Raw genomic sequence first — 24212 nt, 5'->3', positions numbered from 1 at the left:
ATGCTCTGCTGCAGCCTGAGACATGTGGCAGGAGAGAGAAATACACTCCCACCACATAATGGTACCTTTACGATCCTCCTGCTCCAGAGTCTTGTCTCTGCTTTGGGAATACAACTTTATATCATTCCAGTTCTTATTAAATTTTATTTCTTGTAATAAAAGAAATTTGAAGTAAACAGTAACAAAACTTGGTCTTTACCATATCCCTGCTGACCCAATTATCCTTTGAAGAGGTATAATCAGTCACTGTGGTTATAAATGTTAATGCCATGGAAGACATTAATGTTACTCAGGAAAAAAAAAGTTCACAAACTCAATTCTAATCCTCACAGAAGCAAAACATTACGAAAACGATGAATAAATAAATGATCAGGAGATAAAAGTTTGCAGCGTATTATATGTATACATATTGCAGCATATAGGCTGCTTGTCATCAAGCTTCAGCTCCAGAGGTTAAGCAAACACACGTGCAATCCACCTTCACATCAATATGATATAAATGTCCTCCTTATTGCCAATTGATTTTCACCTCTTTGGGGACCTGATAGGGCTATATGTCAAGCACACGTGGCCTGACACACCTGCACACTGCACAGAGTCCTGTGAGGCGTCAGGCAGAGCATCCTGCGTGTGTAAGTGCACACATACTTGCACGGGTGCACGTTCATTTGCAGAACTACTATTTAACTATGGAAATGGCTCAAAATACAGAGGCCTTTCACTGACCTTTCCTATCAGATCCATTGAAGAGCCAAATTCTAAATGTTTCTTCAAAAAGCCTGGGTAAGCATCCTGGAAAAAGCAACACCCATAATTCAAACGTTCAATAATTTTCTTTTTAATAACAAAGTTGTGTTGGCCATCAAAAAACTGTAACATTTGTGATGCATTTATTCCAAAGTTAATATATTAACTGTTAACAAAACATCCCTCCCCCCTTGCAGGAAGAATTCCCAATTCATACGTGAAATGTACTGGATTACATACTATTACATATATTATACAATATATAACTCAGTTTCTAATTTCACATGTACAGCTAAAACTTAATAACCTTTGTCTAAAAGCTTACTCATCCTCTTCAAATGCACCTCTTAAAGATCTGACATAATTTTTAACTTTATGTATCTTTTCACGTACAACTGTATTTAAAAATTACTTCCACAATAAAATCTATTTTCCACTCCCCTTTCAGATCTCCTGTTCAGGTTTCTAATGCTAGACATACTAAGGCCAACAACCCATAAAAATCTTTGGTCTCTTCGCATCATGAGGTATATATACTGTATATTAGAGGCAAAAAACCCTGTAGAGAAAATTAGCATAAACAGGATGCTGTTACTTTTCATGATTACAGCTTGCAGGAATGTATATAAGGCCATCTGAATTTTAAATTATACACATCACTTCAATTGTAACATTATAGCTTAATCTGAAGCTAGCAGTTACGTTTTGTAACAATAAATTAATACTCCATTTTAAGAAGCCGTTGAGAAGTCCAAAGATCCCAAGTACGCTTTTGTTAAGTCATTAAATAAATGCACAGATTTGTCACCTCTTTTCTCACAAGCTTTGATCAACATCTTCCATCTTCTCAATTTGCCTCCACATCAAACTGTTCAACATGCTACAAACAGCATTATACATGAGTCCTCCAACATTTCTTGTCAGATACATAGAGCAAGACTCTGCCCTTCAACTTTTATAGCACCGTCTCCATGGAAGCTTCATTTTCCATGACAGACTGGCCTTCTGGAAGTTAAGTGTTTTCTTCTAACTGGCTTCCCTGTCAGATAGAAGAAAAATAATTATTGAAAAACATTTTACAGATGTTATTCCTCTTGGCCTATTTTATGGACTAATATTAAATGTGAAAAGCAGAATTCATTCATTTAAAAAAATTAGAAGTGAAATTATATTAAAAATATTAAAAATTATACTTTTCCTCATTTTGGCTGAAAGCAGTATTATTATGTATTAGGCATTTAAAAAAGCATAATAGAATGTCTAGCATGATTAAACTTAAGTAAAATAATTACGAGATAATTAACAAGATAGCATATCAAAAAAACCACAAGAAAAACATATATTCTTTTATATATACACTAAGTCTGCTTAGTTCCAAAGTACTAATTCCTTTGTAAGAGGAATTTCCCCCCCACCCTTTTAAAGCTAATTCTTCCAGGAAGCTACTCCTAAACTTAGGTGACAAACTTCACATTTTCTATTCCATTACCTGTTTTAACTAACAAAACTTTCATTTCCCACATCTAAAGTTTTATTTAGTACATATCAACAAGAGGAACCCACTTTAAATGGCTCTAGCCCAGGAGACTAATAAAGGATAAAACACTTTCACAGATACACATTAATTTTAGATTATGTTCCACCGTAAAACATAACAAAAAGGCACAATCCAATCTAGGAAAAACACACCTTGTTGTTTTAATGCAAAAGCTTAGGAGTGTTGCTGAATGTGTTGTCCCTGGTCATTTTAGACTTCCTTTCCTTTATGGGAACAGAAGTCTCCATTGAATGTGGCAGAAAAATGGCTTTAAAAACTTCATGCACCCATTCATCCATGCACAATCTAAGCAATAAGCACTAAATCACGGCTTGCATAAGATAGAGGGGAAAGTAATGCAAAGCTACAGTAAAAAAAAAAAGTACTCTGCCTCCGTGTCTGTGAGCACTTGGTATTTGGGACTCTGGAGATCTTCGATGCTCTCAGCAATTGGCTTATTTAGTGTTTCCGGCAGAAGGAGAGTCAGGAATCCCGCTGACAGTCCACTGATTCCAAACACCACAAACGGTACAGAAGGACTAAGAGATTTCTAAAGTTAAAAATCCACAGTAAACACCAAACATTGCTTCCTGATCTTAAAATATATGATCCACATGAACTGCAGTCAAAACCAGCAATTTGTGCAATTATCTATATGCTGGTAGAACCAAGAAACCCACTAAGTGTCATTTCACAGAAACAGCTTCATAAGAAAACTTTGTTTATGGGCTTTAAAGATACTGAGTGAGCCTTAGCAGCACTGAATGCATTATATGACAATCATTTCACTAACAGATAAATTATTAACACAACACAGAACTTTAGATTATTTCCAAAAGGAATAAAACGAATAAAACGCTAGGTATTTTTAAACATCTTGTTCATTAAATTTTGAAATTGAGTGAACAATATTTAGTTTTTAATAACATTTTTTCAAGGAATATAGGGATATGTGGTATCAAGTCCAGCAAAATGCTTTTGAGAAAATTTAATAACTCTGAGTAACATAAATAGTGTAAGATAATCTTACCATAGATGGCACAAATGGAGCCAAGATGCCCCCAAATCTGCAAGACATGGAACACACACCCAAGCCAGCATTTCTGTTTCAAACAAATGATGAAAGAGTCAGTTTCAGAATCCACAACTGAATCATGCATGAACACATGGTGGCACTGTCAGAACCAACTTAAAGAATAAGTTATCAGTAGCCTTTATTTAACTGAAAAGGAAAAATTAAGAAGGTTTTTACAGACCTCCAGCAGTTACTCTGAAGTTTTTCTACATCTAGCTGTAAGGAAGCTAAATGCACCCTTTCAGACCCTGGCAAAGCCACCCTGTCCTGCAATCCTAACAGAAGTTTGAACAAAGAGAGAGGTTTTCCAACCTGCCTCACAGGGCAATTTAATCAGACACCCCTGTGCTGGATGGGGAATGATTTCTAAATTTGGCAGGATCTTCGGCCAGACCATCCTGAATGTTATCTCCAGCTCAGGCCCTCAGCAGCAGCTTCTCTTCTGCCACCTCAGGTTACACAGATAAGTCAGTGCTTACCTCCAGGCAGAAAATAACTATTTGCCAGTGTAAAGCTTGAGAACATCTGGTCAGATGTGTCACTAGAGGGGCTGCTGAACTCTGCCCTCTTTTCAATTTTCAGAGAAGTTTAAAACAATCTCATCTAGACTGTGATAATCAAAGCCCACGTTAGAACAGCAGGATCCTCTTCCAAGACCCTCTTCAAAGGAAGTTAGAAAAATCCTCCAAGTCTTTCATTTCCTGATCAAATGCAAAAAATCTTCCATCTCTGTATCACTCCTAAATTTAATAGCCCCATCAGAGACTGACATTGGCACCAGTCATCAGCGAGACAGCAAGAACCAGCTCATGGTAGCTGTTCTCCCTGCGTCTCTCAGTTGCTTCCTCTCATTCATCATCATCATCCTCGGTCACAGCACTGAGCTGAGCCACTCCTGCTCACCCCATTTCCTTTTCCTCCTCCAGAGACAGGAAGACAGTGACAGGATTAAAGATGACAAGCAGAGATGTGACACGGGTCACTAGTACACCAAAACCACCCACCTGCACGTCCCTCCCTAATGGCCCTTTGCACAGGTTAAGGGAAACAGATGATGGAAGGAGCCGATGAGAAGCCACTGACTTTGGTGGAAAAATAAATAGACAAAGCAACTTTTTATCTCATCGGGTCCTCTTGGGAAATGGAAAATAGCAACCCACGCTTCCTCACATTGAAGCAACATCGACCCAAACCCCACAAGACAAGGACAAGCACCTCCCCTGTCAACAAAATCCCTGAACAGATGAAACACACCAGTCTGTGTGTGAACCACTCGTTTAGGAGCATCCCTCCCACAGACCCTAAGCCTGTCCCCATCCAGAGGACTGCTGGCTGCTTGTTTTTCTGCCGAGAGGGAGTAGGGCAAAAGGTGATCCTAAACCCAAGTTGTGTCATTTCAATTCCAATGCAAAATGAGAGCAGTTTTTAAAAGACTTTAGGCTATCTTGAACTCAGAATTCAACAGGTTTTGGGTTATGCAGAGCAACGTCACGATGACCAAGAGGAAAAACGTATTATCACCCAAGTTGATACCAATACTATCGGGAAGCATTCTTGAGATGCTGCGTTGCCTATAGCTGACCACCCGCCCTGTCTCACCTTCCTGCCCCAGTTTCACCACGCTCACAAGAAGACCTACTAAACCTGACTGACTGCACGTGCTCCTGCCACCCCACGAGCACAGCACCGAGCTAATGCCAGCCAAAATAGCTATACAGGTAGGGTAATCACATCAGCCCAGGGCTTCACTGTAGCCACTTAGTCTGATTCCACCCATCACATGCAAGGATGTCATCATTTTGCAACCATTTCCTCATGAAAAACCCAGGAGTTTGTTTTTACATCCATATTACTAGAGCCATGATGACATTTTGTTCCCAAAGTTCCCAAAGCCAACCTTCCTTTTTGTCCAAACTGTAACAGTAGCGATGTTTTCTATCTTTAACTTTTTTGTTTCCTAACAGGTATTTCAAACACACACTAAAAAGGAAAAAAGCACAAAGCATGTATACATGCTCCAGCCTGCACCCCATGTCTAGAATGAGGTGTCTATATCATTACTCCATGTACCAGTTACATTAAAAAAGATATGCCTAACAGTCCTTGGGCTTAAAGTAATAAGTAGGTTTAAATAAGGAGCAGTAATACTGAAAACATTTAATTTTTCTGCAAAACATCTGAATGAAAAAAATCAATAAAAAGGTTTATTCCACCTCCTCTCCACTGCTTTGGAATGGTTCATGGCTCATCACAGCACCAGGATCACTACAAAGCCTTGGAAAAACCACCAGATGGTGCTGATGCTTCACTCTAAACTAAACACTGGCCCATAATTACTTTTCTTGCATGAACTGTAGCTACAATTCAAGTACCAGAGGGATAAAACACATTTTTACATGTAAGAAAATTCCTCACGTGTGGGGAATTTTCAAGTGGTTTAACTTCAGTTTGCCATATTATTAAACATGAGTGGTCTAATAAAGTTGCTAATTTTTTAAACTGTCTTTATTCTTGCATTTTCTCCACTGGCAGCTTTTATCTTTGACACAAAGTTACTTTTTTTGGCCAGAATATTAGTGCAGATTCTCAAATGAAGCAGCACTTCACTTGATTAATTTATTTTTTAAGTTTTCCTAATCACAAACACCTAGATTCAAGCACACAGACCCACTACTGTAATTCTGCTCGGTGTGAGCTGTCACGTACTTGGCACCAAATATCAGTGGGACTTAGGAAGACAGTGTAATGTGAAAACACAGTGAAAGAAGCAAAAGTTGAGAAATTGAAACATTTTCAGACTTAATTATCTTGATTCTCTACTCTAGAAAAACAGAGGGGACAGGAAAGAGAAAGTCAAAATTCACCTACTGAAAAAACAAAAAAGATCTCAAAGAATAAAACAGTTTGCACAGGGATGTAAAGAAACCCTCACATCCCATTTCAGTCAGTGTGCCTGGGACTTGCATATTAAACCTAAACCTGTGCCAAGAATCACAAGCTCAGTGTCTAGGAATAGTCAGCCCACTCCATCCTCACAAGTTTTATTGCAAAACAGTATTTGCAGACTAGCTTTTATGCCTCCGTAGCACATAGTAATTTGTGACCCTCAAAAAAACAAAAAAGCCAATCCAAGGAGTCACCCAGATTTATTTCCACCACTACCTCCCCCCAAAGCCCTCAGTGTCCTGGAATTCATGTCACCATCCAAACTACCTCTATGTTGCTACAGGACACATCCACCAGCCGGGACACCTTTCTACTCCACATCAGCTTCCAACTTCCCTGCTCTCTCTGAAGAGGGCTCGATGTTTGCAGTTGCTGTTCTTGAGCAGGGAGGGCAATACGGCTCAGACTCCGAACACGCACTTGGAGCACCATTCACAATGTCACGTGGAACCAGGATGGGGGTGAGAACAACAAGACTGCGTGGTATTATATTCTCCTATCTCAGGTTTATCTCGGGACAACAGGAAAAGAGTAACCTCACAAAGAGTTGGGTAAGAACTATGAGACATAAACTAAGGTTTTAGCCCACCTGGTCATGAATTAAATGGGGTAAAGCAAATTGCTGTCATACAGAAACTATTAAAATCAGTTGCATTATGAATATCTAATTAAATAAAAAAGACATGGGAAAGCACTTGTTTTCAGCAGGCAAACAAACATAATCATATGGGAGATATAAGCATACAGAAGGACCGTAAATAGTCCTTACTGCATAATCTATGTTTATGACTAAGTTAGCATACACTTCCATTATGTCATTATGTTTGGTTTTGCACCCTGCAATTTTACTCCCAAAAATCAATAGTAGAAACGAGAAATAGAGCACCTAGCACTTGCTGTGTAAGAAGCTGGGTTTCATATTTTTATTCTGGATTCAGACCTAGAGGAAGGTGTCACAAACAGCCCAGGAAAGTGCATTGGTGCAAAGCGTTTCACTAATAGGTGAAGCCTTTTCAAGCCCTGGCAAGCTGCCTTAATTTCAAGAACAACTCATATTGACATTTCAGGTAAAATTAGTTACAGATAAATATTAAAGCACCCCAGCAATCTGTAACCCTGTGCATGAGAAGTATTTTCGGTTGCTCAGAAGCTCTGTTAATTACCTCAGTACTGTTGGGTACAGTTCAGATGTATAAATATACATGATGTTGAAAGCAGCGCTGACCATCATTTTTCCACACAAAGCTAACAAAGTGGGGCCGAGGAGTAGACCTTTCAGGAAAGAGAAAGCACTCTGTAAGCACGATCTGTTTTCTTCCTCTTTTTTTACACAATATTGAAAACATCTAGTCCTCTTTAAGAGACTGTCACGCAAAACCAGTTTCACCCATTCAGCTACAAGCACAAGAAACCAGTATATCGGTTCTTCCCAACCATTTTAAAAGCCAGCATAATAACAAATACATAAAATTGTATTTAGGATCCAGAAAATCTCACCCATTTATTTGAGGAAGTATAAAACTATCACAGCTCTAATTGGAAGGGCTGATGCATCCAGTTCTGCAGTCAGAATACCTTACCAGATAACTGCGTTTATGACAGGCACAAACAGCCAACGTCGCCTCCTGGACTAATTTATTAGATTAAAACCATAAAACTTGATTCACCTCAACAGTTCATTTGCTCCCCAAGGACATCCTGTTGGGATTTAAAATGCAACAGCCTTCTAATTGGAAAGAACAAATGCTAATGCAACCCAGTTTACTAACAGACCGAGTTTAGTTAGCTCAACTGAAGTGTGCATCTGTGAAAATCCAAAAGAAACCTGGCTTTTGTTATCCTGATTTTGGTTATGGTTACCTTCGCACCAGCCATTGCAATAATAAGAGTATTTAATACTCAACCTAGGTGATTCTATGTATTTTTTTTTAAGCATGAAAAGAGAATGAATGCTACCACCAGCTGTATTTCAGGTTCTCTTCCTCAGCACTGAGTTCAGCATGTGTTGGATTGGATCAAACGTTGTCGATTAACTACTGGGAAAGTCCAATTCCTTCTCAATTGCTTTTCTTTTAATTTTGACCTTGAATATTTCCAGTTCTATTCATCTGACCAAGTCAGAGTCGATTTCGATTGAAGCAGAAATTCAATTGTATGTAAACTGAAATCCAGAAATTTGATTTAATTTAAGCGTGGTGCATCAGAGTCGATTTCGATTGAAGCAGAAATTCATTTCTATGTAAACTGAAATCCAGAAGTTTGATTTAAGCGTGATGCAGTTTTACAGTTATTTCTGTAGTTCATGCAAAACAGATGCAACATTTTCATCCAAGTTCTCTTTCTGTGCAGTAAGAGCTGGAAAATTACATACAGTTGCCAGATGCAAAGGTGTGAACCTGGTCCTCAGAGACCTGCCAGGTGCCATCAGAAAGCTAGGACATCCCTTTTCTCCCATCAACCAAACATGAAGCAATGAAGAAGAGATTTATAATTCTCAAATCTGTTTCAAAACTTGCTGTTTCTCTCCCAGGGAGACTTAAATTGAACACTGCACATCCACATATTAGAAATGTAGCATTGGTGCACTTGGGAAGTTTTGGTCTTTCTGTCAAAAGAGAAGGAAGAGTCTGTCTAGACAGAGAAACGAGCACTTGGAAGCTCGGGAGTGAATTTTAAGTGCACTGTCTTCTCCAGATGCTCCCCTCAGGGGAGGCTGAAGGCCTGCCACGTAGGGAGTCACTGCAGGATTAGAAGCACACTGGAAATTCACTGCACATCAGGTACCTTCTGTACGCGAGCCCAGACGTAGTCGTTATATTTTCCTTTGAGGCTTGGAACACATTTGTAGCAGTTCTTGCAGAGCAGTCCATTATTTTCTTTACATCTTGAAAATTTAACACCATCAAGCAGGGATGCACTCTGTCCTACCGGGATTCTGGTGACCATTTAGAGGTCATTCGCTGGGCCCAGCCCAGCGTGTCCACGTGGCATCTTTAACACTTCTGGTGTATTTTGTCTCACACCCTTTCACCTGAACATCCAAGAGCAATGCACACTGTGCACGCAATTCTGCCTGAACCCAGAGCTGGTGTATTTTGTCTCACACCCTTTCACCTCAACGTCCAGTAGCAGTGCACACTGTGCACGCAATTTCTGCCTGAACCCAGACAGTCAGGAAAACTGTTTCAAAAGGTAAAAACATCTTACTAAATTATTGCATTTGAGTTTTGTTGATAAGGGATAATCTTCCATTAATTCATCTTTGGAAAATGGGGGAAAGCAGTAACAAACAGTGCTGATACATTTGTAGCAGTTCTTGCAGAGCAGTCCATTATTTTCTTTACATCTTGAAAATTTAACACCATCAAGCAGGGATGCACTCTGTCCTACCGGGATTCTGGTGACCATTTAGAGGTCGTTCACTGGGCCCAGCCCAGCGTGTCCACGTGGCATCTTTAACACTTCTGGTGTATTTTGTCTCACACCCTTTCACCTCAACGTCCAGTAGCAGTGCACACTGTGCACGCAATTTCTGCCTGAACCCAGACAGTCAGGAAAACTGTTTCAAAAGGTAAAAACATCTTACTAAATTATTGCATTTGAGTTTTGTTGATAAGGGATAATCTTCCATTAATTCATCTTTGAAATTTAGAGAAGTAAAATGGGGGAAAGCAGTAACAAAGGGTGCTGACGTTTTAGACCTTCTAGAACATGAGTCACTCTGTGACTGAGTTTTGATGCCATCAATGCCATCAGCAGTCTCGTTTGCAGTGCCATTATGTAGATTCACCCTCTGGCTGTCATCTTCATGAGTAAAAGTTCATTTAAGCAGTACTTCTGAAACTGAAGGAGTCTTAAAATTTACTTCCGAAAAAAAAATATCCACCAAGAAAGGGTAGTTCTCAACACACAAGGAAATACCCAAAATGAACAAAAGCTGAGACACAACTGATTTCAAGAACTGTACATTTTCTTTCCTTCTTCAGTGGAAAGCACATTAAAGTCACAAAACGTTACTATATGTTCAACAGAAACAGATAAATCTAAATGCAAGTTAAAATCGAGTTACTCCCAGACTGAAAGTCTCCTTTGCTTGCTGTAGTATAAAGCATACACAAAATGCAAATGTCTTTGTTCTTTACAGCAGCTTTTGAAAGAAAATAATATTATAGCTCCATTCCTGCTCTGCTGCCACTCTCCCTCACCATCATCTGATCTGATACACAAATTAATTGTTGAGTTCTAAGCGATAAGGAAAAAGGATGCAGAGGGATATATCAGTTTTTACTTAACCATTGAGACGGCTTCAGTCTCAAGTTCAGGACATTTATTTAATAACAAAAATGTTCTTGGCTTATTCCACAGGGGAAATTACTTGGATCAGATTCTCATTCACAAGTTAACAGAGTTATTTAGAAATCGAGTGAAGGTTGCAGACATGAGAGGCAAGTGCCCAAGATCTCATTAAAATCTTAAATCCCTTGTAATAAAATCAATCACTTGGAAGAATGCACTTAGACAAATGTAAGAGGTGTTCTCCTTACTGACAGGAGGGTCACACTAGAGATGCAACAATCCTCATTTCATCCAAAGTGACTCAACTTCATCACACTTGGAGCTGAATTTCTTTGTATTTAATTGACACAGATCACTCTGGGCCAAGAACCAGCTTTACTCTTACCACAGTGGAAATTAACATGTTTTAATGGGGTTGAAGTCAAGTCAACTTGAGGCAGAAGGCAGAAGACTTCCTAAAACTTAGCAACTCTTCAGGAATTATTACCTTATCCTGATTAGTCAGTACTAATGAGAAAACTTGTTGGAACAAAGGAAGAAACTGCCTCAATAAAAGGAGCAACAAAACCTCTGAGAACTTGAGTTAACACGGGCACGGCAGACAGGATTACAAGATATTTTATCTCTGTTTTTCTTCCTGAGGATTTGCTGAGATCAATTGGGTGCTGGACGGCCTTTATAGCTGTTAAGGACAAACACAACCTATAGAAAGCTACCTTGTAATCACATCGCTCGTGCTCCTCAGTCAAACTACTGTTAGGGCTAAAGCATTTCTACAGAAGCAATATTAAAAAAAATACAAGCACAGAGCAGCTACTTGTAATTGTCAGTGTCATAAGCACTTAAGTTTTCGGTAGCTAAAATAAAGATTAGTACAGAAAAGCTGTACTTGAAAGGGAAAGAAAAGTGTCAATACAAGACCTAACATATGTGAATATCACCGACTATGTCAGAAAAAAATTCATCTTTTAAGATAAAAAATATACTTGATGATACTCCACTGTTGCCATGAACTGTGCTCACAGCTGCATAGTGCAGCAATGCGCAACAAGATTGAGAAAGGCAGCAGGCTTCTTGCCATCCCTATGGCTTCCATACTGCAATTCTGACTCCTGTTTCTAATTTTCAAGCAGAAAATATTTATTTTTTTAAAGCTTTCTAATGGTTTGGGTTTTTTAATGATGAATGAAGTTTCTAATTCAGGAAAATCTCAGTTCCCACTTCTATAAATATTACATGCCCCCAAAACAGATGTAAAATTAAGCTTGGCATCTCACACTGTCAAGGTCCAGTCACACTAACATTACACTGCACTCTGGGGCTATTAAATCCAGCATTTTAAGGTAAACTGCTTAATAGTGATAAATGAATGCAGTGTCAGTATTCGAGACACAATGTGATAGCTTGGTCTGACTTTCAAAGAGCCAAGGGCTTGCAGCCAAACTTAGTCAATTAACAGGGTCAAATCATGCCTGCAGTAAATTAAAAGCAATATAGACAAGACCCCGGCTCCCTGACCAGCCCCAGAATGAAGAGAAAAAGAGGTATAAATGGTTAGGGCTTTATGCCCTGATATACTCAGTCACAAAAAACTGATTAAGTTGTTTTGTCAGCTTTTATCCAAATTAACAAACACATGCTTTAGCACCAGTACATACTTACCAGCACTTGTTGGTAAAAACATGGTAAATATACAAGCAAATCCTGCAAATACCAGAAAACATGTTGTAGTTTTACGTCTTCCAGACCTAGAAGGAAAAGAGCACCCAGATAAAGGTGGAAACGAAGTCCTTCAGTATTTAATTCATCTTCAAAATGTCAACTGAAATACGCAGCAGCATTAATAACAGTTATAGATCTATTGTAAGAGCTTCAAATCTTGCATTATTTTACTCGTTCTGTGTACTGAAGTCCTCCCACAAAAGCTTTCCCATGTCTACCCAAGTTTTGACTTTTAAGTTATTGAATTTGTAGCCTCGAGAAGAACCCATCTACTTCAGTTACAGGAACTTAGGCTTTTTTCTTCTCTGTACTGAGCAAGGCAATGACCCTGTCACTGAAAGGGTGTTATGGTGCAATGTTTACAGAAGTAGTGAAGTATCTTGCCGAGAAAAATGTTAACATTTTTCTAGACTATCTACAAATATATGCAGAAAACTAAGAAATAAGTTTTCCTTACCAGGACTTCTCAATGAAAAACATGCAGAGAGGAAACGCTGGAACTTCGACAAGACCAGAAAGAGCCACATTTAAATACAGATTTCCTCTTAATTCACCAGCATTTAAAGTTAGTCCATAGTACACCAAGCTGCAGACATACCTAAAAATAACCATAAAAGTTACATTATTACCATAACTAGTCTTTAGGGCTAAGAAAGTATTTAAAAGGTAAATGATGTTGAGTTATGGATGAGCTATAATGAGTTACATGCTAGCAAGACAACTCTTATTTCCTCCCCAAAAGGAAAACAATGCAAAGAGAATAGTTCCTATTTAATTGAAGTAACTTCTTGAAAGAAGACAAGTGCTCATATATATATGAACAGCATTACTTTCAGAATTTTCTATTAGCTTGGGTTTTTCCTAGGTTATTTAGCAAGTCTAATAAGTTTAACTAGAGGCTGATGTAAAACTTAACTGCTGTAAAGCAATCCTATGAAAGAAAATAATATGCACATCCATTGCTTAACACAGAGTTTCTTCCTCAAACCTAGCAAGGGTTTCCCCAATAAATGCACGATCACTGTCCTTGGAAAGACTAAGGCTCCACATCCCCACCGCGCAAAAACCAACAGTGGGTTGGAAAGGCCATCAGATATTACAAAGACATTTTGGCTCTTCCCTAGTTGTTCCCTTACTGTCCAAGCAATGCAGAAAGGGAAAGGGTTTGCCTGATAGAGGGAGAAGCACATCCTCTGCTAGTTGCAGCTGAGAGTGGTACCAGGGGCTCCTGAGCAACAGCACAAATGCTATGGTGACAACCATCGTGACACCACTCCAACAGCTCTATGTGCTGTACCTTAGCAGGGTTTGAGACAGAAAACACAGTGCTGGGACCTCAAGGCAAGAATGCCTTTGTGTAATTTCTTATCATCACGCTTACATTTATCTACCAGCAACTTCGAGTCTAAGATGATTCTGGAAAGGTCCTGCTTAGCAAAGATGTTTCTGCCACTTCTCCCACGTCCTGCACATCTCTGCTCACCCCACACATCAAACTACTGATTTTTCTCATCTATATCCTGACAATAATTGAACAACAAATGACATTGAACTTTAACAAGAGAACTTGTTCTTGGCATTTTGGAAAAGAGCTGCTCCTCCAACACGGTTTAGCTCAAGCCAATTTGCAACAGTCACTCTTAACAATCAACCCAACACCCTCCCCACCCCAGGGGTTCCCTCTGCCCTGCCATTTATTGCCAATATAATATATTACATCCTCCTGCACTTCGGGGTGGGGTTGGTTCTTTTTTCCAAGTTGAATCACTTTTCAAGACAGCACCTAATATAAATCTACCCAATCTCTATTTTATCTTGCCCATGGTTTTCCTCCGCTGAACCTGTGTAATGTGCTTTCGGGCTCTCAACGCTTATTATTCTTCTAGATCTCTACTGTTGTCTAATCCACATGGCCCTTTTCTTCCTAAGCCTGATTCAAGTACACATCCTCTCAGTAATTTCTGCTTCAGCTTCTCATTACACTCAATGTAAATGTTATGTTGTCACCAGAGTATTTCTTAGGTTTTGAAATGGTTTCTAAGTAACACACCAAAACCAAAACGCAACAGCAATAATAATGAAACATCAACTTCACAACACATCATTTGAGATGATTATTGCCTGCCATCAACTGAAAAATTTACCATTTAGTTTGAGGACAGAATTTTTAAAGGAAAAGGATGAAAATCTTAATTGCTTCCTCATGTTAGACCAATACACAACATCTCAGCATCTTGTTATTACATACCAGATGTACATCAGGATGACGGTTCGCCACCGAAGCACTGGATGTTTTACTAAGTTTAAGATACCAGGTGCCGATTCGTCCCTTCTCAAAGTTCCTGCACTTGGTTTTAATTTTATATTTAATCTCTCTTTTCCATTACCAAGGGCAATATATTGCAACACATCTTCAGCTTCTGCCATTTTCCCTTGGGAATACAGCCATCGTGGTGATTCTGGGAGCATACTAACAGGAAAGAACAGAAAACCAACGATGACTGTAGTGCTGTGTTCATAGGAATGAATTTGTCAGTCTTACCATTTCGCAGATCAATACTTTAAAAAAAAAAGTACCAGTATAAAATTCAGAGAAGGATATTCTGTTTGCAGTATTCTGCATGTTAAATTCCTCATACTTTAACAATCATAGAATCATAGATTCATGATACAGACATGGAATCACAGATTCATGATATATTCATAGATATAGACAATAATACAGTTAACCTCACAAAGATTGTTGGAGATGCTTGACAAAGCACTCAGTCATGTTTAAAATATAAATCTTGACTTCTGCTGAATTGATTTCTTAGGAAACACTAAACTAACATTGCCCCACAAGCACCTCAAATCCCAATTATCTGAACAGCCTGAATAAAACTTTGTTTTCACAAAGTTCATTTCAAGCTTCTCCATTATAGGAAGCTCTGGAGCAGAGAGAAAAGTGTTACCAGGAAATTAATTACCAGGATCCAGTACTAGCTGATCCCCACCCACGTAAGTTTTAAAACTCTTCTTCCCAAGTATAATCAGAATAACCTTGCGTACTACAATTTCAGTTCACAATCCCTGTTTTTTTCAGGTAACAGAGTGTGCTGCTGCTTTTATACAAGCCATAAAACAAAGAACAGAATCTTTTAAACTGAACCTTTACTTTCTCTGGTACTCCCAACAGAGATATACATCCTACAACCAAACTAAAAACTTTCATTACTTCAGAGGATCACAGTATTTTTAGCATTTGGGGGAATTACATTTCCATCAGAAACAGCACACTATAGAGGAAAACATACTATGCGGAACTTATTTTCTCAGCCCTGGGGCTTTGTCTTCCTTGACTACAGGAAGAGGGGGACAGGGCTGGGTTATTCTTAAACATAAGTTATTTCAAGAGCAGATCTATCTGAAAAATAATTGAAAAAAGAAGAAATTTAAATAAAAAGCTTTTCTATCTATGCCGTATTCTAGACATTCCCTGTACTAATGCATAGGAACCCTACTACGCCAATTCTTTGATTTCTTCTGCAACTTCAACTAGTGATCAGAAGTATACAAAGTGTAGTACTTCATTTGTTAAAAGAATATGTTATAACAACACAGGCAGACAAAGCTAGCACTTCTAATTCCTTTAATGCTGATGCATTTCATAATCTCTTTTATGATAATGTCCATGCAGGAGTTCTTAATAGGAGCCCCCAAGCACAACAGTGCCAGGAACAGACACAAGGGATCTCAAAAGCAAGCAGATATATAGGGTATCACACTAAAAAGGCTATTCCAAGTGCTCTCACTTATTTCCCTTTGCATGCATGTGTCTCATGAAAATAAACTTTAAAAATCCTTCTAGGATCACTTCCAAAAGTTCTCAAGCGCTGAAGCCCTTTCCTTGGCAGAAGGCAGTGTTCCTGGCTGATGCTCCACTCCCAGCCTCTGGCAGACCTTCCCTTCCCCAAGCAGATTTGCAATCCAGTTTTATCAGACAGCTGGCACACAGCTGCTCTGCGCAGCGCCGGCCACAACTGCAACAGCATCCAGAAACACAGCCTTCTCTTCTGGGTAACCCTGACCTTCGGCTTCATTTAAAACTGCTTCTTCCTCTCACAGTATGATTTTTCTCTTGCTTGGTTCACAAAGCCATACAGAAAAGTGTCATCTTTGTTTATACCACTTTCTTGGAGGATAATAAAAAAAAAGTAACTGTTAAGTTGCTGTATATTTTTTCTTATCATTATAACACACACGAAGCACTTACAAAGAAAGAAGGAGGAAGAAGACTCCTGGAGTATTTGATATCAAGGCGAGGTTGCGCCATTCTCTTACATAGTAACCCAATAAAGCATAAACTGCAATGCCAACTGCAAACGTCAAATTAGTTAATGAACCTGAAAATACAAGATCAAGACCATGACCACAGAAACCATTGGCAAAAAAAAATAAAGTTCTTAAGCAGAAGCCTGAAATTCCCAGCCCATGATATATCTAAATAAAAAAGCAATTTTATGAGGTATCTTTAGAGCAGTTTTGAACTGGCTTCAGTTTATTACACAAACCCAATGAAGAATAGCTTAGTTTAACATATGGAGGAGCTGGGGTTTATTTCCTCTTTCAAAAATAAAGGGTGGTACATAGGAAAGCGTAAGAAATTAACGGGAACCTATAGACTAAAGAGAAAACCTGAGGACAGGAAGGGGAAGCACTAAGAGTGAGTGATTTATTTCAGTCTATTAAGGCAATCTTGAACAGAGGTGGCAGGCTGGAACAGAAAATGGAAGTTATAAAAGTAGGAGGACTGAGTTCAGTACAAAAACAGCTGCAAGCCACAGGTTTATTACAGCACACTTCTGAACAAGCATAAATAAAAACGTTAAAAGTAAGGGGTCAACTTGAACTCCAAAAAACCCTCTGCAGACTAGCACAGGAGATCTTGTACTAACCCAGAAAGCCTCAGCTACCACCCGCAAAGCCCAGCTCACAGCCAACACTTAGGAGGAGAGCTTCTTTAACACTGCTGGGCTGCATCCAGCAGCTCCCTCTCCTTCAGCCCCTGGCCAGTTGTTCAGCACCTCTTTCTCAACAGCTGAGCAGAACTAGAGTAAAGCACGAGAGCGACAAGCGGCAGGAAACTGTCTCTTCGGTCCATCAGGAGGCTGGCCCTGCAGGGAGAACGGCTGGAAAAAGCAGAGAGAGACAACAGGGAGAGGGGGAAGGAGGGACGGGAGAGAGAGAAGGCGTGAGTCAAAAAAGTGAACCCAGAAGAAGAAGAAAATTCAGTACTTAAAACAAAAAAAATTAACCACAGCTATCTCATACATCCCCAGGAGTCCAGAGAAGAAATAAGAAAAATAGCAGAATGAGGTAACTGCAGAAACGAGAGAGAGAAATGTGCTCACATCCATGGAAAGTCAGCGTTTGGACCAAGTTTTCCCCAACGTTGCACTGGCCAAAAAGGCGTTACAGTCTGAGCTGCTCCAGCTTTACAACAAGCCTTAAACTTATTTTCAGTCTTGGCAGAGGCATACGAAAAAAGAACATTTAAAAATACTGGATGGTCAGCACATCCAGCAGTGGAAAAAACAGTCTCCAGGCATGAAGTCATTTTGTGGTCCAAGGAAGCTTCAGAGAACGCTTTCAAGAATACCTTCCCAAGATACCATACAACATCATTCATAAATTGACAGGATCTGCCAAAACATGTATTTTTTTTTCACGTAATGCAGTGTACAAGCAGAGAAATTTTAGGAATCAGTGTACCCATTTTAAAAACATGGTTTTACTATTTATCACATCTTCCTTATTCAAGCACCTTTCCCACAGCAGTCAGAATTTGGATGAATCACATCACACATGCTACAAGCTGACTTTACTTGGTACAAACTTAAAATGCAAGGTACTGATAGTCAAAACGACATGTAGCACAGTAATAATGATTTAAAATTCCCAAATCCCACCTGTAAATGACCAAAATGATTTTCCTACATATTCTTGTGTTAGGACAAAAGACACAAGAGCCATTCCACCGTTCACAATTCCAACAAAAAAACGTGAAACTGCAAATATGTCATAATTCGGAGCCAATGCTGTGACATACCCAAAAACAACATCAAAAAATAGACCTGTAAAGAGAGAATAAAATGTAATTAGCACTTACAGGACGCAGCTTGAACTCAGAATAAAGGCAAAGACCACAGTCAGTTACTGACTGTAAGGAGTACTATATAGTACTTGTCTCTAATCTCTCCCATTTGGCTTTCTGAAATCACAGCATATGAAAGTTGCAATCATTTCCAAGCCACACTTAAGGTCTGCAGTGCCAAAGATGATGTTGCCTTGAGACAATGTTATCACTAAACAAAAAGACCCTTTGGCTGCAAACACAGCTGGAAAACACCAGGACACAAGTAACCCACTCTTGTTTAGTGGTTGAAAGATGTTTAGGGTAAGCCATCCTCCCCCACCCCCTCCAAAAAAGGCAAATCATTTTTATTGGGAACAATATGGTTGGCAACGTGTGGAATACTGCGCTCCAACAGTAATAGTCATAGCAAAACCAGGGTTTTTTTTTCATCTCCCACGGATATTCCAGTGGCTGTTAATGCTGCTCAGCCCACACACACTAACCAATTTTAGTGCTGCTCTACTCCGAGCATAAGCTTATACAGATCATTGAGTCCATATCATTGATGGAGCAGGTGACCCATGGGCAGCCTCCAAGTAGGGTGGCCCACAGGCAGAAAAGAGATGATGTTATCCACACAGAATGCTTAAGAAAAACCTTTTTAAAAAATCTTACCTGAAATATACACCGGTTTCCTGCCCAGTTTATCTGACAAAGGTCCAAATGTGATATTTCCAATAAGCAATCCAGCAAAAAACAGGGATGATGCAAGGTTTACTTTGTAGGCTTCTTGTTCAATTAGGTACCACTGTTAAAAAAAAAGCATCTCTTTATTGTTAGAAGTAGTAACACCAACTTGCTAGCTTCCACAAAAATAATAATCAAAATTTATGAAAGGTCTTCTCTTGCCATTTCCCACTTTCTGCTTTATATCAAATCAAAATTTTGTTCAAAGTTAGATAGGTAAGCCAACAATAGTCATACCTTTTCCTCCCTAACAGATTCATATCTCTCTCTACTTTCTCTCCCCCTAGAAGATAAGCAGGAAGTGATTATGGAAAGATGTCCTTGTTTTATAAAAACTCTAAGAACTACTTATTGACTACTCATTGATGTTTTAGTATCTTATGGTGCACATACATTTATACTCAAACAAGAATTAGAAACAAACTATTAGTTTTCTTTAGAAATGCACTGTCTACCTCATCCAAAAGCTAAACTGAGGCAGCATCACCAAAAATTGTCAGAAGAGAAGATGAACTGAGAGTGGGTTGAAATGGGAACGAAACTCATAGTACTTCCTGACAGGGCAAGGCACAGAGAGCTTGTGCAGCCCCCCTGCTACAAACAGAGAATCAACACTCATATTTGAGATTGTTGAGATTACACAGACATTGCTGACATCATCAACCTGGGAAAGAATAGCAATCAGAAAATCCTAAGTGATTTTCCAGGAAGAAAAAAAATTAACTAATTGAATGAAAGCTTTACCCCTAAAAAATCTTTTAATCATTACTTGAGTATTTCAAATACTTCTCAGTATTTACTAGAAAATTTACTTTCACAAAAGTGGATGAGTGTCATGCTGACTTTTGCATTATGTCCTTTGGGTAAATTAAGAAGAATCCTAATCCCATTTGCTTTTTTTAAAAAATAAGTAGGTTTAAATAAAAAAAAGCTTAAGGGAAGAGGCCCATGACCAAAATCCAATACAGCATACTAGGACCTCAGCCCTGAAGTGTCTGCCTCGAATTAATACAGGTCCCCAAAGAATATTAGGAATTTACTGAAACTTTTAATTGTAGCAATCTCTAGAAACATGTGCTTTCACTCAGAGCTCATGTAAGTGGCCAAGTACTGAGAAAACATGGCTCCATCCACCCAGTTACCCACCAGCTCCACTCACCCAGCAGCCTGTCACAGGAGCAGGACAAGATTTAACACCTTCACAGGAGACCTTCTTTAGTCTAATGTACCCAGTGTTCTTGCACTTCAGAGTTTTAAGGGACTTTTGGATACTCTGGGAAGGTAAAATTCCTGTGCAGCAGCGTTTGCAGCTGGTTTCTGCTATACCCTGCTGGGTAGTAAATTCTACCCTATCACATTGGATAAAGATGTGGCCCCGAAACTTACGGCTTCTTAACTTTCTGAGGAGACTTCAACAATGAAATATTCCTGGGCATGAATCCTCAGGAAATTTCAAGTATAAAAATAACACAGCATGTGCTCTCCAAGGCACAGAGCACTGCTGGCCCAAGTCCTCCGTGCTAGCTCTCCACAGCATGCAAATGTCAAACTCCCAGTCCTTGGCTGCGGAGTGTTTCAGAGATAAAATAACTTTATGCTTCTGAATATGGTTCTAAAAACCTACTTAGGTAAAGGACCATTTCTATAACCAATTAAGACATTCCTGAAATCACCTTCCTAAGCATCATCACTTGTTAAAGCCGGGGATCGAGTTGATGCCAGATCAACAAGCAATTCTACCAACTGTATTTTCCATGAACCAAGCCTGAGCTATTATTTACCAAGTCTTAGTTAAACCAAAATTAATTGCCATGATTAGTTCTTGAAAAAAACTGAAGAGCTGCTCTGAAGTTTCATTGTGCTCCAGAGCAGAACAGTACCCCTGCCAAACCGGAACAGAAATGAAAATACTTACAGTTACTTACACCAAAATAAAGGAAATAAACTTTACAAACCCAGTTTCCTCTCTTGAGATAGAGCAAAAGAAAAGATTGCAAACTATTAATTGTGCTGCTTAGCGTGTCACAAAGTTGCTCATATTTTAATAAGCCTGCTATAATAATCTGTGAAGATTATAACTCAAAAGAATGTGTCTACTTTATTTGCACAAAAGGAACTTGTTAAACATTTGTCAAAATTAACTGTAGCTTGCCAACAAAAACGTTGCCAATTTTGCTATCACCAAAACAGACATCCTCTCAGCTCTTTAAATTCACATGGCAGCTTGATTTAGTTACTAGACCACTAGCATATGGCGAGATGTTGGCCAGCATCTACAGATTCCATGAAAGACTATTAACAATGTAATTTAAGAATTCTTACCATCAAGTCACTGAAATGAAGGGGAACATAAATTTGTTTCAGTAAGTCTCAAGAATTACTACATATTTTTGAAACAGGGACACTAACTTCTAAATTTAAAAACACAGTATTAGTTAAAATTTGCTGATTTATTATTATAAGTTAAGCACTACCCCATATCACACATCCTGCTGAGAGTCTCAAACCGAAGAGTGATCTCGGAAAACACTCCAATCAAGAAAATCTGTTTCTGACAAAGGATATGATCCAATATTACATCATTCTTTCTTATGTCTAGTCACTACATTTTTCCAAGATAAACATTAAACATTTGGGATAATGGGAAGGAAGCAAAAATTTGGCACCAGCTGCACCAGGCGCTGACCTGTCTTATACGAGTTTACTGACAACTGCTCCAAGAACTCCATCAGCAGAGCTCTGACAGCTCACACCACAAGCCAAACCACCCACATAGTCCTTTTTCTGGCACCAGCAGCAAGGCTTAGGTCACCGGTGCTCGCCTGAGTGATTGTAGCCCAGGGACCAGCAGAAAGCAAACGCAGCCTTTTGCATGGAATCCACAAGGCGTGAGGACGAAGGGTCAAGCTTCTGTCCCACTCGGCAAACTCCAATCTGTTCCATCTCCCGCTCTCACCACACACTAAAAATACCCAGACATGTGGTGCATGAGTTTCGTTTTCATACTAGTTTTAGTCTTTATCTTCTGTGAGAAACAGATACAGCTGGTGGTAAAGCTTGCACGCAGATTGTGCACACTCGACAAATTGAACCTTTTCTTGGTAGAAATCAAATTATTAGGAGGAGCTCATCCTAAATTCCCAATTATAAACTGTAGTTAAATGATCATTCTTCATTAGTAATGACTTAGTAAAACATCTGAAGGTAAAGAAAGCTGAAGCCAAAATAAATAATAGAAAGGAAGTTTACCCTAAATTAATAAGTATTAGACTTACGCTAGGAAAGCAAAACCAATAATTTAGTCATATACTTTCAGACTTAAAAATAGTAATAAAATAAGAGAGGCACATGGGTGGGTTCCACTAATTTTAGTAGCATAAACAAAACATTACCCCAAGCCCCACATCCTGCACCAGTGGCACAAATCCCAAGAGCAGAAACGTTCAGTCACGACGGAAGTACTTGCCTCAGTCACGATAGATGTGAAGTTGTCCACAAAATGGATGTGCCTGGCAAGCTCAGCTCTGCTCGCTGGAATTACTGCTTGGTCTATATGATACTTGGGCACAGCTCCCACAAGCACAATAAGCATCGACTGACAGGCCACATACACCTTGAAATAAGACAGAATCATTTACCCTAAACAATCCCAAGGTCACCTGATGGAACACTCTAAGCTTGTCATTATCAATTAACGATTTCCCTTTACCCAGCATCACAAACAAAACACAGTCTACTGTGTTTAAATCCCAGATGTGATCACTGAGGCAGCTGGGAGCAGCGGGTACCACCCCCAGGATGCTGGGGCACTTTCAGTGAAAGCTTTGTCTTGACATCCCCTTCCTCTTGCAAAGTTCTTCAGCTTGTCCTTGCTGTTTTGTAGCCAGGCACAGGAAGGGAAGGCACTAAGACCCTCATCCTTGTTTCACAGCCAAGATCTAATACTTAGACCAAGATTATTATTACAAATAAATATTTTACTGACTATATTTGAAGAACGTAACCCGTGGTGACGAGTCAAAAAGAAATATAAGATTGTTTTTTTACAAGTCTCTGCTAGTTCTTTCCAATGCAGAGACTGAAACTTCAACCTGGTTATCAGGAGAACTAGAATGTGCAGAAGTAATAAAAGATTTTCATAAAGAAACACTTATGAGAATATTTATTCATGAACCTATGGGTTTGAAGATACTTTGAATACTTTGAATGTCTTCCGGGCTTTGCATGTGATTTTTTCTAACTTAAAATAAGATCATCCTTAAGCATATCCACATATTGGTGATTTTTAGCACGTTACCACTGACGGAAGTGTTTTGAATATAGAATAGCTTCCCTCCTTGAGCCACAAGTCTTTGGGTGGCAGATGTGGCTGGGCATATTTTCAGCGAGCCATTCCACCCTGTGCTCACCTCGGATGTTCTTGCAGAAAGAAATTATCAACAAAACCCTGCAGCCTCCCTCCCTCCCAAGAGGGTTTTAGTTCAAAATGCAGAAGTGCCGTGGCAGGAGGAAGCCTGTTGGGGAGAAACCAAGGGAGCCAAACAGAGGAGTGTTTGTGCGCGGGGGCGTGGATGCTATTTAAAGACAGCGCCCTGCAAACCACTTCTCGCAAGAGATAAAAATAATAAAGCAGCAACAACAACAAAAAACCAAATCAAAACAAACAAAAAAAAAACCCAATAAACAAACAAAACAAAAAAACCAAAAAAAAAAAAAACCAAACCAAAACAAAACCAAAAGATGGATCTTTGGCTTTTTTAATAAAGTACAGGAGAATAGCTGGACTGTTAATCAGATTATGCCTTATCAGTAGATTTATTTCCACAGATATTAATAAATGTTTCTCAGGCCCCTACAAAGGACAGAAAGACTGCTGGATTGTTCCCTATCAAACATTAAGCTTGTTGTTAATGTAGATGACTAAATACAAATTGATGGTATCACATGAATTTTCATGTAAATTGGTGGATTCATCCCCCTCTTTACTGTTCTTTTCCCTCTAAAATATAACTTTCCAGATTAAT

At 39.1% G+C, this 24212-nt stretch overlaps 1 protein-coding gene across 4 annotated transcripts in view; it reads right to left on the bottom strand.

The window, feature by feature from the left end:
- Positions 1–823: 823 nt before the first annotated feature.
- LOC106887160 (solute carrier family 22 member 15-like) overlaps positions 824–24212 on the bottom strand; it is a 43754-nt gene continuing 20365 nt past the window's right edge. Inside the window, exons 1-12 of one of the 4 annotated variants that reach the window (XM_014940583.1) lie at positions 23598–23630; positions 22655–22801; positions 19117–19249; positions 18275–18439; positions 16579–16708; positions 14572–14793; positions 12781–12921; positions 12264–12349; positions 7469–7577; positions 3315–3387; positions 2676–2834; positions 826–1786 (exon numbers count right to left, since the gene is read on the bottom strand). In XM_014940583.1, coding sequence (XP_014796069.1) covers positions 1760–1786; positions 2676–2834; positions 3315–3387; positions 7469–7577; positions 12264–12349; positions 12781–12921; positions 14572–14793; positions 16579–16708; positions 18275–18439; positions 19117–19249; positions 22655–22780 — 1371 coding nt within the window. In that variant the 5' untranslated portion in view covers positions 22781–22801; positions 23598–23630 and the 3' untranslated portion in view covers positions 826–1759. Of the gene's footprint in view, positions 1787–2670; positions 2835–3314; positions 3388–7468; positions 7578–12263; positions 12350–12780; positions 12922–14571; positions 14794–16578; positions 16709–18274; positions 18440–19116; positions 19250–22654; positions 22888–23597; positions 23631–24212 lie in introns of those variants that run through there. The other 3 variants (XM_014940581.1, XM_014940580.1, XM_014940582.1) reach the window with 3 other exon arrangements.

The sequence above is a fragment of the Calidris pugnax genome, unplaced genomic scaffold (genome assembly GCF_001431845.1).
Source record: "Calidris pugnax isolate Ruff unplaced genomic scaffold, ASM143184v1 scaffold39, whole genome shotgun sequence".
Classification (NCBI taxonomy): Eukaryota; Metazoa; Chordata; class Aves; order Charadriiformes; family Scolopacidae; genus Calidris; species Calidris pugnax.
The sequence above is the reverse complement of the archived record's forward strand: the minus strand, read 5'-3'. Positions and strand labels throughout refer to the sequence as shown.